Source organism: Podarcis tiliguerta (genome assembly GCF_965153285.1).
Source record: "Podarcis tiliguerta genome assembly, chromosome: 14".
Lineage (NCBI taxonomy): Eukaryota > Metazoa > Chordata > Lepidosauria > Squamata > Lacertidae > Podarcis > Podarcis tiliguerta.
In genome coordinates this window covers 7,027,268-7,042,490 of record NC_139547.1, presented here as the reverse complement: position 1 = coordinate 7,042,490, position 15,223 = coordinate 7,027,268, and the positions used below count along the sequence as shown (strand labels likewise).

Genomic DNA, 15,223 nt, shown 5'->3' with positions numbered 1-15,223 from the left:
TTTCTCTTACCTTGAGGTGTCTGCTCCTGCTGATTGCCAGCTACCTGCAGCTGTATATAGCAAAATAATAATGGGTTTTCTTTATAAATTATGAGCTTGTAAACGCAAGTGATTCCATTGGGTTTGTGAAAACAAAATGGAAGCCAGTGATGGTGGAGGGTGAGAATCTTTCCGGTTCATCCGAAACGCCTGCTGTTGGTGGATAAAGGCTGCAGAGAAAATGGGAACAGAGGGGAGAAAAGGGAGAACTCTTCTCAAGGCGGGATGGGGGACGGGAGAACCCTTTCCTGCTCCTTTAAATGAGAGGAAATCTTCTCAGTTCAAGGGCCACATTCCAGGGGTGGAGGCAGCCGGAGGCAAAGATGGGTGGACCAAAAAGAAAGGCAAATTTTACCTTTGCATAGCAAGCTAGTTTCTACATGCACACGCACACACACCATCCTCCTTCCAGATAAGCAAGAGGCATGATCAGAAGTCGGGGACACACTCCAGCAAGGCACAAACACTCATGGGGCACAGGGAGGGGCGTTGCCTGTGGAAAATCCTGAGGACCAGATAAAGTGGGCTGGGGCCCAAGGCTCTCTATACTTGCTTTAAATCCTCACCAAGAGAGTAAGTAGATGGGAAGAAGGCTCATAGAATCATAGAGCTGGAAGGGGCTCCATGGGTCATCTAGTCCAACCCCCTGCAAAGCAGGAATCTCAGCTAAAGCATCCTTGACAGATGGCCATCCAATCTCTGCTTAGAAACCACCAAGGAAGGAGAGTCCACAACCTTCCAAGGGAGTCTGTTCCACCATCAAGAGCTCAGAAAGTTCCTCCTGGTGATTAGTCAGGATCTCCTTTATTGTAGCTTGAATCCATTGGTTCAGGTCCTGAACCAGTTGGCGTAGTCCAACATGCATGTATAAGACTACAGTCTTCTTTAGACAGACAAAGGAATGTCGTGGGTGCAGGATCTTGCTGTGCTGCAGTCTTGAAGGCCCCTTACAAATCATATCCTTTTGAGCTTCTGCTTGGGCACTCTTGTGCCAACGTAAAGTAAGGAAGACTGTCTCTTTCAACTGCAGCCTGGAGCCTCCATCATCCCTGACTTGGCTCTAGGTGTGGTTCTCCAGGTGCGGTTTTCAGCGGTTCTCACTCCCCTCTCCTCGACCTGCTCTGGCTCCTGCTGCAGCCGCCATTTTAATCCACAGGCTTCAGCTAGTACTTCTCATCATAGCCAAATGCCCACCAAGATGGGCGCTCAGCCTTATCCAAACACCACCATTTTATTTTGTTGTTGTTTTTAAAAAGAATCCACAGATTAACAGTCATGGACACTGGGTTCCATGCAGGGAGCAGGATAGAGAAAAGTGTGACTTAGATGTGCAAGAGACAAGGATGGAGGGCATACTTTGGCCCCTCCCCATCTTAAACTAACCATGTCTACAGGGTCTTTCCCCAAGACCCGCTATTCCATTGACTCCAGCTCTCATAGCTCTAACCCTCTCTCCCCCAGCTCCCATAGAGCACAAACAGCCTACAGCAGTGACTGCCGTCTCTAAGGGCTACTTTTTTGCTACCATAGTCTTATTGCTACCTTTGAAGGGATGCATGGGGTGGAAACTGTAGGAGTGTTTCTTATTGCAAAGCTACCTCTGATGCCAAAGCTGGTCTGTCCCACCCTCCTCCCTTGCCATTCTCCAAAACTCACTAGATACATATCCCATTCATCGTTTCCTGCAAGCAGAAATTCTCACGGCGGCGAGGCTCAAAGAAGACGACTTTGCAGGCTCAGGCCAATGCAAACCTCCCAAGGGTATATATATGAGCCTGAGATCTCCTTTGTACCCACTGCCTAGTTATTGGATGTGATGAGTGGGGATTTAAGTTATTTAAATGGGAGAAAATGTGTACCCATTAAAGATTTGTTCTGGACGTTATTATTTATGTGGGGTGTCCCTGGTATGGGGGCAACTGTGCGTAATTTGAGCTGACGCTTTGCTGAAATAAGACCCCATTCATTGTTTCAAAAGGCAACGGGGTTCTGGAACTCAAACACTGAGTCTGCCGGAACTGTTTGCCATATGCAGATTGTGTCCCGTTTGCAAGAGAAACAGACAGACAGACATAGGAGCAAGTGTGCCTTCCCTTCTCCATTTACTCACTAAAAAGTCTCCTACATTTCTGGGAATATAGGATTTGAACTTCTGGATGAGAGCTCCCAGCACTCCAGAGAAACCCTTTCCCCAAATTAGGTACTGATCAGCCAGCTCCTGATCCAGAGGTGGGTTGTGTCTGGCTTTTGGACATTTGAGGGGCACAGGGGTGAGTTCTGGCCCATTCTATATATCTATCTGTCATGACATGAACATGCCGGACTCCCAAGTCAGCTCTGCAAACAGGTTGGAGAGAAGACTCACCTGGCTGAACTGTCACCCATATTAGAATGAGAAAGATGGCAAGTAACAAATGCCTTTCTATCCCGCTGCTCTTAAAAGTTACTGGGAAGTTGTTGAGATGTGGCATTTTCATCTTCCCACTGTCCCCTCCTGGTTCTGCCTAGGCAACAAGAGCCATGGAGGCTAAATAGCATCTTTCACACTCAGGTCCTGCTTGTGGGTTTCTACTAGGCTGTTGGAACAGAATCCTGGACTAGGTGACCTGATCTGATCCAGCAGGGATCTGCTTATGTCCACTGCACCTCAGATAAAACTGATTCTAGCGTGGGACGTACAATGGGTGTTTGAACGATATACATGCACAGACACACTGCCTGGAAGGGGGGAAGGATACTTCCCTATCCTCATGCCTCAGGCATCATAGAAGGGTTATACAGAAGGTGAGTTCGCCCCAGTTGCAACAGCACCAGGAAATGGCTTCATGTTCTCACAATGACTTTGGAAGCCATCACATTCACTTGGGTGGAACGGTTACATAGCTGGGTCACATCTAAGCAATGGAAAACCCATTTTGACGTAACTTTTCCATGAAGACTAGCTCATGTGAGAATTTCCAATTTAACAGTAATTGAGTGGACTGCAGAATCTACTCCAAGAAGGAAAAGGTCTTTTCCCCAGGCTGAGCCCAATATTTCCATGCATATTCCTTGTTGCCATGTCTCACCTGATAACCCTGGACCCAGGCATGGGGAGGTGGAAATGGGAAATGGGTAGAAATCTGTTGTGCTCCATTGGGAGGAAATGTGAGGAGGTTTGTGCCCTCCAGATGTTCCTCACAATTTTACTGTGTCTGCTTAACTTTGCCCCAAAATGAGGGTCTTTGGGGCTGGCAGAGATTCCCACTCAGACTCCTTCAGTCCTGCCTATCTCACAGTTCTTACAGTGGTGCAGCCACCCAAAAAAGAATCGGGTTGTGCTCTTGCATTCTTACTACATCCTAAAATTGGTGGCTTCAGCAGGGGTGTCACTAGTTACTCAAAAGATTCAGGGCACAGGCTTGTGGCACAAATTTGCGTATGTTGATTCATATGTACAAATGCAAATTTGGGTCTCAAGATGGTGAGTGGGTGGGCTGTTGTTGGCACTGCATTAATGCTGAAGAGGCAGGGGATTTAGAACCCAGAGCAAAATATACGGGGCTTGGACCCTCTGAGTCCTCCTGAAAACACCCCTGAACTTTGACAGGAGGCCAGCGACAAAATTGTCCTAGAGACTCCAAAAATGTGACCTGGGTCTAGCAAAAGCCAGGGGGACGAGGCAAGTGGGAAGACTAGTAAGAGGTAAGTAATTATTGCCCAAGGATAAGTGGAGGACATAAAGAGGGTTGAAGCCCCAGTACACCCCCAGATGGGCGCCCAAGGACAAAGGCTGTTCCTGACTCCTACTGATGACTCACCAAAAAGCTAAGATCTAATGAATTCCTTTTCTCTATTATTCTCTTCCTGGTCAGTCTTGGTTTTATGTAGGAAGGCTACCTGCCCAACTAGGGTCTCAGGAGGACAACACTTGCTGGCCTCTGAGCATGTGTCTTTTCCCACCGAGTTCCACTCCTTGGGGGGGGGAGGCATCTTGCCCCCCCCCCGCCCCAAATGGGCTTTCTGTTTCAGCCATTCCAAAAAGGAACGCTGCCTCCCGGGGGTTTGCAGGGGGAGCAGTTTTGGCATTCCAGTGGATTTACGATTCTTTTGACGGATCTTTCTTATGATTTCTTGTAGTATAATAAAGAAAGACAAAATGGACATTGTTATCTCTGTAGCTCTGTAGTTAAATGATATTCTGCTTAGACTGAAATAAAGCACAGTCCAGTGGGAATTTGCCCGGATTGTTCGTGTGTGAGTCTCTTATTGAGAGTTGTTCTCTGAACCTCAAATAAAACAAATTAAAATAAAGACTACAAAATCAGGGAAAGCATCACTAGGAGATAGTGTAAGGCTGCTCCCTATATTCCTAAATGCAAATTGGTGCATCTACTTCAGTAATGTTTACACTGACTGGCAGCAGCTACCCAAGGCTTCAGGGAGAAGTCTTTTCCATCCCTACCTGGAGATGCCAGAGTTTGACCCTGGGGCCTTCTGCATGTGAAGCAATTGCTGTACCATTGAACCAAAGACCTTCCAACTGCTTCCATCCTTAGGTGAAAGGTACAGGCTTCTTTAGCAGATGGAGAACAGGAATGAAGAGTAATTATGTAATCCTATAATGCAGGGATCCGGAACCTGTTGCCCTCCATATGTTGCTGGGGTCCAACTCCCATCAGCCCCAGGCAACATGGCCAATGGTTGGGGATGCTGGAAGTTGTAGCTCAGCAACACCTGAAAAGCCAAAGGTTCTACATCCCTGAGATCAATATTAGATATACCTGAATGAGCGTCTCCTCCCCCAACGTTCTGCCTGGACACTGAGGTCCAGCTCCGAGGGCCTTCTGGCAGTTCCCTCACTGTGAGAAGCAAAGCTACAGGGAACCAGGAAGAGGGCCTTCTCGGTAGTGGCACCTGCCCTGTGGAACACCCTCCTACCAGATATCAAAGAGAAGAAGAACTACCAGACTTTTAGAAGACATCTGAAGGCAGCCCTGTTTATGGAAGCTTTTAATGTTTAACAGACCACTGTATTTTAATACTTTCTTGGAAGCCGCCCAGGGTGGCTGGGGAAACCCAGCCAGATGGACGGGGTATAAATAATAAGTTGTTGTTATTATTATTACAGATGGTGTATTAGCTATTAAAAAGTCTACAGAAGCCAAACTGGGTAACTTTACTTAGGCATGGGAGTGAACGTTCTCACAGAGAACACATTTCAGAGTAATAAAGGTAAAGGTACCCCTGCCCATATGGGCCAGTCTTGACAGACTCTAGGGTTGTGCGCCCATCTCACTCAAAGAGGCCGGGGGCCAGCGCTGTCCGAAGACACTTCCGGGTCACGTGGCCAGCGTGACATCGCTGCTCTGGCGAGCCAGAGCCGCACACGGAAACGCCGTTTACCTTCCCGCTAGTAAGCGGTCCCTATTTATCTACTTGCACCCGAGAGTGCTTTTGAACTGCTAGGTTGGCAGGCGCTGGGACCGAACAGCAGGAGCGCACCCCGCCGCAGGGATTCGAACCGCCGACCTTTCGATCGGCAAGCCCTAGGCGCTAAGGCTTTAACCCACAGCGCCACCCGCGTCCCTTATTGCAGAGTAATACTTTGGAAAAACACAGGGCTGGCGCACCCATGAGATGTGCTGAGGTAGTGGCCTCAAGCAGCGTAAGCTAGGAGGCAGCATCCCTGCAGGTACCCTGCCCACTCAGATGCCTCTGTCACCAACAGAAAAGCGAGGCAGCAGCAGTTTCCAGAGAGATCTCACTGAACCCTCACAAGGTATTGCTGAAATCTCCCAGTATCTTGTGCACTCCGCAAGATATTGTGAGGTCTTGCCAGAACCCACCACCATCGTTGCTGCCTCTTCGTGGGCTCTGCCACGCAACCCAAGGGAGGGAGGTCTTTGGCGAGGGTTTCCTCCAACTCCTATGGTTGCTATTAAAAATGTGTCCCCAAAGGGTTGTTCCAAAATGTTTCAGGCCTGAAATAAATATTTCTTCAGGCACCTGGAGCTCCTTGCTCTTCACCCCACTCCCAATTGTAACCCCCTATTAAAGCTGCCATTAATAACCAGAGCTCTAGAATCCTCACCCTGATCTTTTATTCCGCTGGGCAAAATGATGCCACAAACCCTCCAAATAGCCATGTTTGTAGTTCCAGCATCTCTAAAGCTGCCACGATTCATTGCCAGTCCCTGGAATCCAATTATTGAGGCAGCAGCTTGTAGGACTGAAGCGTTAATTGCCCTGGTGATGACACAACAGGTCCCTTTGCCCCTGTGTAAGGATCCATGGGTGGTACTGCTTGGCATGTAAACTGCTAGCCTGAGCACTATTAATGTGACCAGATAAAGGAGCAGACAGGGCTCCTTTAATAGTTGTGTAGAAGAGGGTGTTTCAGCAAGAGCAATGTGTCTGTCAGCTGGCAGATGCAGAAGAGAAGGCCCCACTGCATTTGATCAGGCTAACCCCTAGTCATGATGCAGCCTAGCCCCTAGTCATTGAGCCATTTGGGGGAAGGGCCATGGCTCAATGGCAGAGCATGTGTCTTGCACATGAAAGGTCCTAGGTTCAATCCCCGGCATCTCCAGGTAGGGCTGGGGGAATCGCCTGCCTGAAACCCGAGCCAGATGCTGCCAGTCAGTGTAGGTGAACCAGATGGACCATTGGTCTGACTCAGGATATGGCAGCTCCCAACACTGATGAATCAAATACAGTTTTGCACAAGAGGAATCTTGATGTGCTTACTGACAACTGGAGGAACAAGGGTATTTTGTAATCCCCTTTTCACCCACTGGCGCTGTGAAGCCTTCACAAACCACAAAAGTAAGACATGGGGATTAAGTCTTCCTGATTATGCTGCTAGCACTTTTATTCCACTTTCTAATGTACTCCTGCACTGCATTGCCAGTTGCATTATGAAACGGTGGCCTTTTTATTCGACGTGCCACCATGCCATGCTAAATTTTGTGCGGCAGGAAAATACCGAATGCTAGAATACCGCCCCAAATTTCATCACATGAAATTACAGTGCGAAACTCCCACGATTTTCTTGGTTAATAGGGTTGCAAACGGATTTTGTTTCTTTGAGGGCGGGTGGAGAGAAGGAAATAACCTGGAAATGAATTATAAACGGCTCAATTCTGGCTAGAATGTCATGTGAAAGATCATGTGAAATATGGAAGTTATCAGGTAAGGAAATGCTGGGGAAAATCTTGGTGGTGCAGCAATAAAACTACAAGCATGTTTGCAAAACTAATTAGGGTCCAGTACGGTTTCAAATTGGATGGGGGACTGCGTGTTGAGATTCCTGCATTGCAGAGGGGTGGACTAGATGAACCTGAGAGTCCCTTCCAACTCCTCAATTCTATAGTTGTCTGAAGGCAGCCTCAGTCTTGGGTCTCTGCTTCGCTTCAGTAGATCATCGGACGTCAGACCACTGGTCCATGCAAGTCGGTACTGTCTCTGCATTGACTGGCAGGGGTGCTTCTGGGTTTCAGATGCCAGGGATTGAGCCTGCAAATCTTGTGATCTACTGCTGAGCTGCTACAGTCCATGTGGACCTGTAACTTGAGTCACGCCATCATACATCCTTCGCCTGAGCACATATGCTTCGCCATGCCTTTCAAGCGAATCCATCCTAGATAGAGACTGGCAGCCATTTTTGAATGGTGCAAACTTAAAGGTTTGCAGATAAGATTGCATTTGGGTTCCTTATCCACCCCCTGGAGGTTTGAGAGCTGTTGTCCCACACACGCTGAGAGTGTGCAGGTAAACAGATGGCACAGTGTACCTGTGAGTCTCTCTCTCTCTCTCTCTCTCTCTCTCTCTGTCTCTCTCTCTCTCACACACACACACACACACACACACACACAGCCTTGTTGGGGGCAGGAGAGATGAAGGAGACACACAGGCTGCATCCACACTAAAAATTGAAAGCAGTGCGGTTGTCACTTTCCCCCACGGGATCTTGGGAGCCAAGGGTACTGGGAGTTGTAAGGAGACCCCTGTTACCTGCCCACAGCTCCAATTCACAGAGTTCCCTGGGAAGGGGAGGTCGATTGTAAAATTACTCTGGGAATTATAGCTCCATGGAGAGGAAAGGGGATTCTCTAACAACTCTCGGAGCCCTTAACCTAATGTAGTTCCGGGATTCTTTGTGGGAAGCAGTGGCGTAGCGTGGGTTGTCAGCACCCGGGGCAAGGCAAGTAATTTGCGCCCCCCCCCCCGCTGCACTGTCCCTCCCCCAGATAGTCCCGCACTCTCTCTCCACACCGCACCGCACGCCTGGCACCCTCCCCTCCACAGTGGGCGGCGACCCGGCGGCTCGGATCGGATTCTCACAGCCAGCACTGCAGTGAGAGAGAGTGAGTGAGCCAGGTAGGGGCAGAGAGCTGCGATTGCTAGCGCACCCCCCCCCCAGATGCTGCGCCCGGTGCGGCCGGCCCCCCCTGCACCCCCCACGCTACACCACTGGTGGGAAGCCATGACTGTTGAAGGGGCAGAAGAGAAAGCCTGCAGGATCAAATCAAGGGCTCGTCTGGTCCAGCATCCTCTTGTCCCACCAGATGCCTGTGGGAAGCCTCAAAGCAAAACCTGAACGTAGCAGCTCTTTCCCCACCTGCATTCCTCAGTGGGTGCAGATCAAAGCCATCATGGTTGACAGTCATTTATTTAAATGTATACAGTGGTACCTCGGGTTAAGAACTTAATTCATACCGGAGGTCCGTTCTGAACCTGAAACTGTTCTTAACCTGAGGCACCACTTTAGCTAATGGGGCCTCCTGCTGCCGCTGCACCACCACCGTGCAATTTCTGTTCTCATCCTGAAGCAAAGTTCTTAACCCGAGGCACTACTTCTGGGTTAGTGGAGCATGTAACCTGAAGCATCTGTAACCCGAGGTACCACTGTACACCACTTGATTGTAAAAAAGAAACCCAACAAACCCACACACCTCAAAATGGTTTACAAAAAGCCAATTAATAGTCTTTGCCTCCATCCAAATTGGTGGCCGTCATTGCATCTTGTGGGAGGTCCATGGTTTAACTATGCACTGTGTGAAGAAGTTTGTTTGGTTTTTTTGTCTGCCCCAAATCGTCCAACATTCATTGGATGCCCGTGAGTTCTAGTGTTACAGAATAACAACCTTTCTCTGCCCACTTTACCCACATACGTGCATGATTTCGTATGCTTCCATCACATCACAGATTACTTGCCTGTTCCAAATGCTGTAACCTTTCTTACTAGGGGAGTCGCTCCACCCTCACTGTGATGGGATTCACTTGCCCTTTCAACATATGCCATTGTAATGGTTCTAGGGGTTGCTCGTGCGTAAGTTGCCGCCACTCCTGACTAGGTTACCTGGTTGAACCCTTTCTGTCTGGACAGCCTCAAGTTCCGTGGCTGCCTCAGTCACTGGCAGAATCCGTCTGTGGGCGTTTCTTGAACCTATTCCAGCATAAAAGCTGTTTGACGCCCAGTCTCCTCCTACTCTCCCTGCGCGGAAGTCTTCTGCGCAGGGAGGGTGTGGGCAGTGGAGTACCCGTACTCTCTCCGCTGGTCTCCGGCGAGGAGTCCTGGAGCCACCTCTCCGATTCCCCCATCTGCCCCCCTTCTCCACTGGTGTTACGCTGATTTCCTTCCCCAGCGGATGGGCTGCCTCTCTCCCTACTGGGACCCTCTCCGGCATCCCTCTGGAGCCTTCTCTCCGCCTCCAGCTCCGATGGCAGTTCCCTGACAGCCATGGATATCATGCAGGTGTCTAAAAGCACCCCAGGAAAGCTGCCTGACACTGGGCCCATCAAATATTTCTCCATCTATCCAGAAGCAGCTCGCTGGCTGAGGTGGAGCCACTATGCTCACTTCCCTGCAGGAGGGTCACCGCTGTTTACTGGAATGGGAAGAGGGAAGGGACAGGGAGATCTGGCGCTCCTGCCAGTGCTTTTGCACCACATTCGCCTTCCCACACCCAGGAGCTAATCTGCTGAGAAACAAGGATTGCAGCTCCACAGCACCCAGCAAGGCACTTTCACATCTAACCCAGTATGATCTACTCTGCAGGCCCTGGGTAATAAACACCCAGCATCCTCAGCAGGCTGCCGGTGGGACCTGCTGGGCCTCCAATATGATCTCCTGAGAGAACAGAGAGAGCAGCCAACTCATCGGCCAGCATCTGCCCTTGTTTCTCACCACCTGCCACCGGGACCTTCTGCAGGCAAGGCATGTGGTCTACCACTGAGCTGCTTTTCAGTGAGACAAGTTCCCTTCTTCACATCTACGGCATCCCGTATACAAAGAGGTTGTCTCTTTTTCATTCAAACACAATTCAGCTTGGGAGAGCGACGGAGATCTAAAACACTGGGCACTTCAAGGCGGTCGCTGTTCTCAGACGGGATCCAGCCACATGCTGGCAAACTCAGGTTGCACAACTGAAATGATGTGGTGCTCTGGAGCAATAAACCCCCTTCCTAATAATAATAATAATAAGATTTTTTTGCAATAGGGACCAGAAAATGCACTTGAAAGTGTGGCAAAACATGTGCTTGATCTTACAACCTTGCTGTGGACAAATCAGAATGAATGCCTAATGAACAGGTTGTTTGGAAGAGGCCACTGTCCAATGCATAGACCCAAAGCCACAGTTTTCAGATCTACTGCCAGTGGAGGTTAATCCATCTAGGCGAATGGGGCACATCCTCAATCTGCCCTCACCTGCCTGACTTCTTACTTGCAGTCAGTCAGGGGGTGGCACTGCCTGTCAGCCTCCTGCTCCTTTGCCTCACAGTTGCCCTAACAGAAGGAACAGAAAGAAGGATTCATTGACTCAGTCTGTCATTGGCTCTGGCGCCACCTGCTGTTGGTCTCCCTGCCTACTGTCCAACCACTTCCAATGGCTGCCAACACAAGCACAAGTGGACAGGGACAACACAAATACATATTGTACTTGGGCTGGTGCCCTTGGCCACTTCCAGACAGAGAGTATTTTGTGGGAGGGATTCCATATCGCATACCAGGAAAATAGGCCCATATAATTTAAGTAGATTAAAATACTCTGGCACAAGAAAATCTTTTTTTAAAAAAAAGAAAAGGAAACCCCTGACTTCTTGCAGTTAGGAGAGCGACAGGGAAATGCATTAAAAAGTGTGAGATAAACAACTGATTACAGTGGTACCTCAGGTTAAGTACTTAATTCGTTCCGGAGGTCCGTACTTAACCTGAAGCACCACTTTAGCTAATGGGGCCTCCTGCTGCTGCCGCGCCGCCGGAGCACAATTTCTGTTCTCATCCTGAAGCAAAGTTCTTAACCTGAAGCACTATTTCTGGGTTAGCGGAGTCTGTAACCTGAAGCCTATGTAACCTGAAGCGTATGTAACCCGAGGTACCACTGTAGTGGGAAGTTGCAGAATCAGGGCGCAAGCAAATCAGGATGAATGCTTCATGTCGACTTACAACCTCCCTGTGAAGGAAGTAGAATGAATATTCAGTTTAAAGATGGGGCACCGTCTAACCTGTGTATAAGTTTGGGGCAAACCCATCAGGATGACCACACAACAGGTCACATCGAGGTCACAGGTCTGACCTCATGGGCAAAAGGAAATAAAGGAAATGGCACATCTGCTGGGCACACACACAAGTGCCTGCAAACACACATATATACACACACAGAGTCTGTGCAGGTGCAATCAGAGCTTCTTTTTTTAAAGAGAATTTTAACAAGCTAAAACCATTTGCGCTCTCTCACTCTCTCCCATTCTCTCTGTCTCTTCTTGTTTGTTTGTTTTTTTTGCTTGTTTTCTTTGTTAAAAATGTTGTCACTGTAAACGTGGGAGCGCAAAGTCAGCCACCCCAACTGTCCTTGGGATTTGGTCCAAGTTCCCCCATTGGAGAGTCTCTCTGTATATCCTAGGTGCAGGCTTCCACCCTTCCAGAGGCGCTCCCGGGGCCTCTGCTGCCCAGAAATGACGCTGGTTGCCCCTTTGCCCCCTCCTGTGGATCCAGGTCTCCATCCAGCCAGGGTTATCATCGCTTCGTTGGCAGCCTCTGACCTCTGGCTCCCTTCTACCCATGGAGGGGCAGGGGCAACATTGGCACAAGCTGAAGGAACAGGGTCCTCCACCCCCTCAATTTGTATAGACCTGAGTGCCAATCACACGCATTATCTCCTTTTGGATTTTGGGGTCCTGAGTATTGATGTTGGCGTCTCCAACTTGGCCGTCTTCATACCTGTGAGGGAGACAGAAAGTGATTCAGAAATTGCCTTCTTCCACCATACCTTTCAAGATGGTGTAGGGCTATTGCCAATCCCAGCAGGTAAGGTGGCACTGCCCAAGGCTACAGCCTTGGCATTGCCACCTCCCTATTCTGCAAAATAGAACAGCTTCCCTTTCCCTACCCAGGAAATGTGATCACTCACACGAAGAAAAAGCGGGTGCAGACGTGGTCTGACACTGGACACACCCAGATGTTGCCGTGCTTCTGGAGATCCTTTGATGTGATCACTGCAAATGAGAAAGGCATCAGTCTTCTCATAATCAGAACACAACACACAAGGCCTGCCAATATCACCCACTAACCAGGATGATCAGGTACTTTGGTGCCAGAAACCCTGGATATGGCCTCCCACTGACCCACTTATGCAGTTATGGACAGGGGAGGGAAGGGCAGTGAGTAGCCTCAATCTTCTTGTTTGTGACATAGTAGAATGGAGGACCATCCAATGAAACAGATTGTCAAAGGTTTCAGGGTAAACCAAAGGAAAACGCATAATTTCACTGATGGAATTCACTGGTAACGGGTACCAGATTAGGTGCCTTCAAGACAAACCTGAGATGGGGTACCCATGGCTCTCCAGATATTGCTGGACTCCCAATCCCATCATCCCTGACTCTTGCCCATGAATCCAACAACATTTGGAGGGCCACAGGGTTCTTCATCCCTGGATTAGAAAAAACAAAACCAATGGAGGATGGCGATATCAACAGTAATTAGCCCTGAAAATTATAAATATGTAGTCTCCAAGCTCAGAGAAGGATGCTTCTGAATCAAAAATGTTGGAGTCAATTATTTCTATTTTGTCCTGCTTTTAATATATATTCCTCCCTTCCATGGGGCCTTAAGGTTCATGTACATCTGGTGTGAAGAGCCTTCTCCGCCCCCCACAACTCCAACTCCCATCATCCCTCACCATGGGTCATTCTTGCTGGGGCTGATGGAAGTTGTTTTACAGCAACATTTTGAAGGCAAAGGTTCCCCTCATCTGATGTACGTGCACATAGATGTGCATTAGAGACAGGCTAGACCCTGAACAACTCTAGCATGTCATACTAACAGAATATTGTCATTCCCAGGAGGCAAAAAAACAGACACCAGTGAGTCTGATTCTTATCCCATACATTGGCATCCTTTGTTCCTGTTTGCTATACCACTTCTGATGCTATTTGCAGAAGAAGAATGTTCCTCATTTGTAGAGCAGGAACGAAGAACCTTGTGCTGTCCGGATGTTGCTAGACTCCAGCTCCCACCACCCCTCACTATTGGGCAAGCTCGCATGGGGCTGATGGGAGTTGAAGTCCAGAACAACTGCAGAGAACCAGATTGGGAAATGCTGTTCTAAGGGCATGGAACTGGCTGCTGTTGGAGACAGTCTTCTGGACCTTTGGTGTGACCAGGCAAGATGAGCTTCAGGTTTCCCTGGCACACATTCCTTAAATTGGCATTTGTATGGGCATGGTAGCCTGCATTTGGGCTCAGTCAGGACAGATGTGGAGAGAAAGGAGCTGCAAGAGAGGGGGAGACATTGGCTGACGTGCCTCTCTCGCCCCATCGCTCACCTTCACAAAGTGCGATGCAATTCAGATTGCGACTCTGCAAGAACCTGGACTGGATGGATCGAGTCTGCAAGCAAACCAGAGAGATCTAGAGTTATACAGACCAGAGGTGGAGAAGCTTTTGAAAGCCTAGGGTCACCACATTCTCCCATGAGCAGCCTTCCAGGAGCCACACACCCCCATCGTGAATCGAGACAGTTGCCAAAGTGGGCAGAGCAAATGGATATGACTTCCACCTTACAACGGATGACATTCCAGTCATGAAAAAGTCAGAGGTTTCTACACACACAAACACACAGGCCATTTCTCTCTTCACTCTCCCAGGCAAGCAAGAGTTGTCACCAGAGTTCAATGACGTATTTCAGTCAGGCAAAAGCACTCAAGGAGGGGGCAGGGCTTATGAAAAGACTTGCAGCCTAGGAAGAGTCCCACTGTCTGAACAAAGAGGCCTGGAGGGCTCCATGGACTAGAGCAGGGGTTCCCAAACTCCTGCCTCTGGACCACCAGTGGTTCGCAATATTCGTTCAGATGGTTAGTCTTCCCCCTGCTCCAAAGCGTATTGCTGAAATAAAGAAAGCTTAGAGTTTTGTGCAGAATACGCAGGTGGTTACCTGGGGGATGGTGTTCATTCGGTTATACCTCTGCACCAGCTCATCCTTGGAGGGCATCCTGTGCTGGCCTTTCCCCATCCCTGCATTGACAATAAAGAGAGTAAGAACAGCAACCCACAGGGTGCCAGGACCGGCTGCTTGCATGAGCGAGGAATTCTGCCAGTTGCTGGAGCAGTCTGTGCAGGGAGGACGGTGCAAACGAGCCCAGAGACACAAACAATGGCCCATGATCTCCAAAGATGTAGCAATGAGAAGACAGACATTCAGCCCTTATCCAGTGCGGTCTATGCTGATTGGGAGAAGCTCTCCAGGAGTCTTCATCTGCACAACTTCCCAACGTCCTTTAACTGGAGAGTCTGGGAACTGAACCCAGGAGCTACGGGATAAGGATCTACCACCGGGCTACAGTCTCAGCTCAAGTAGCAAGCTCATCAGCATGTCTCTTCAACAGAAGCTCACATCATCCACTAGGTAAGGGAGAACACAGATAAAGGTTGCCCTGCCTTCTACCTGAGATGGAAGAAATGAAGGTGTGCTACTTAAGTCTTATCACTTTCCTTCTCATGCACACAATACAAAAACACCAAACTTGTCTGACACGATAAGCACCAGAGAAGTCATCTATTCCTATGGCCCGCACCTCTCCCAAGCAATGGAAGGAAATCATTCCTGGGGACAGAGAGAACATCAGGCCTGCTTGCAGCCCATCAGTGCTGTGATGAAGGCACATCAAGGGCTTGTGCCTTCCACTGAGTTTGGGTGCC

The 15,223-nt window shown here is 49.1% G+C and overlaps 1 protein-coding gene across 5 annotated transcripts in view; it reads right to left on the bottom strand.

The window, feature by feature from the left end:
* Positions 1–11,698: 11,698 nt before the first annotated feature.
* Positions 11,699–15,223, bottom strand: part of PARP6 (poly(ADP-ribose) polymerase family member 6) — a 52,325-nt gene continuing 48,800 nt past the window's right edge. For all 5 annotated transcript variants that reach the window (XR_014504814.1, XM_083413078.1, XM_083413079.1 and 2 more), the window contains 4 exons: positions 14,460–14,539; positions 13,852–13,915; positions 12,435–12,519; positions 11,699–12,244 (listed from right to left, as the gene is read on the bottom strand). Coding sequence is in view for 4 of the 5 variants with exons in the window: in XM_083413078.1 (XP_083269204.1) it covers positions 12,142–12,244; positions 12,435–12,519; positions 13,852–13,915; positions 14,460–14,539 (332 nt within the window). In the remaining variant the exon portion in view is untranslated. The remainder of the gene's footprint in view (positions 12,245–12,434; positions 12,520–13,851; positions 13,916–14,459; positions 14,540–15,223) is intronic.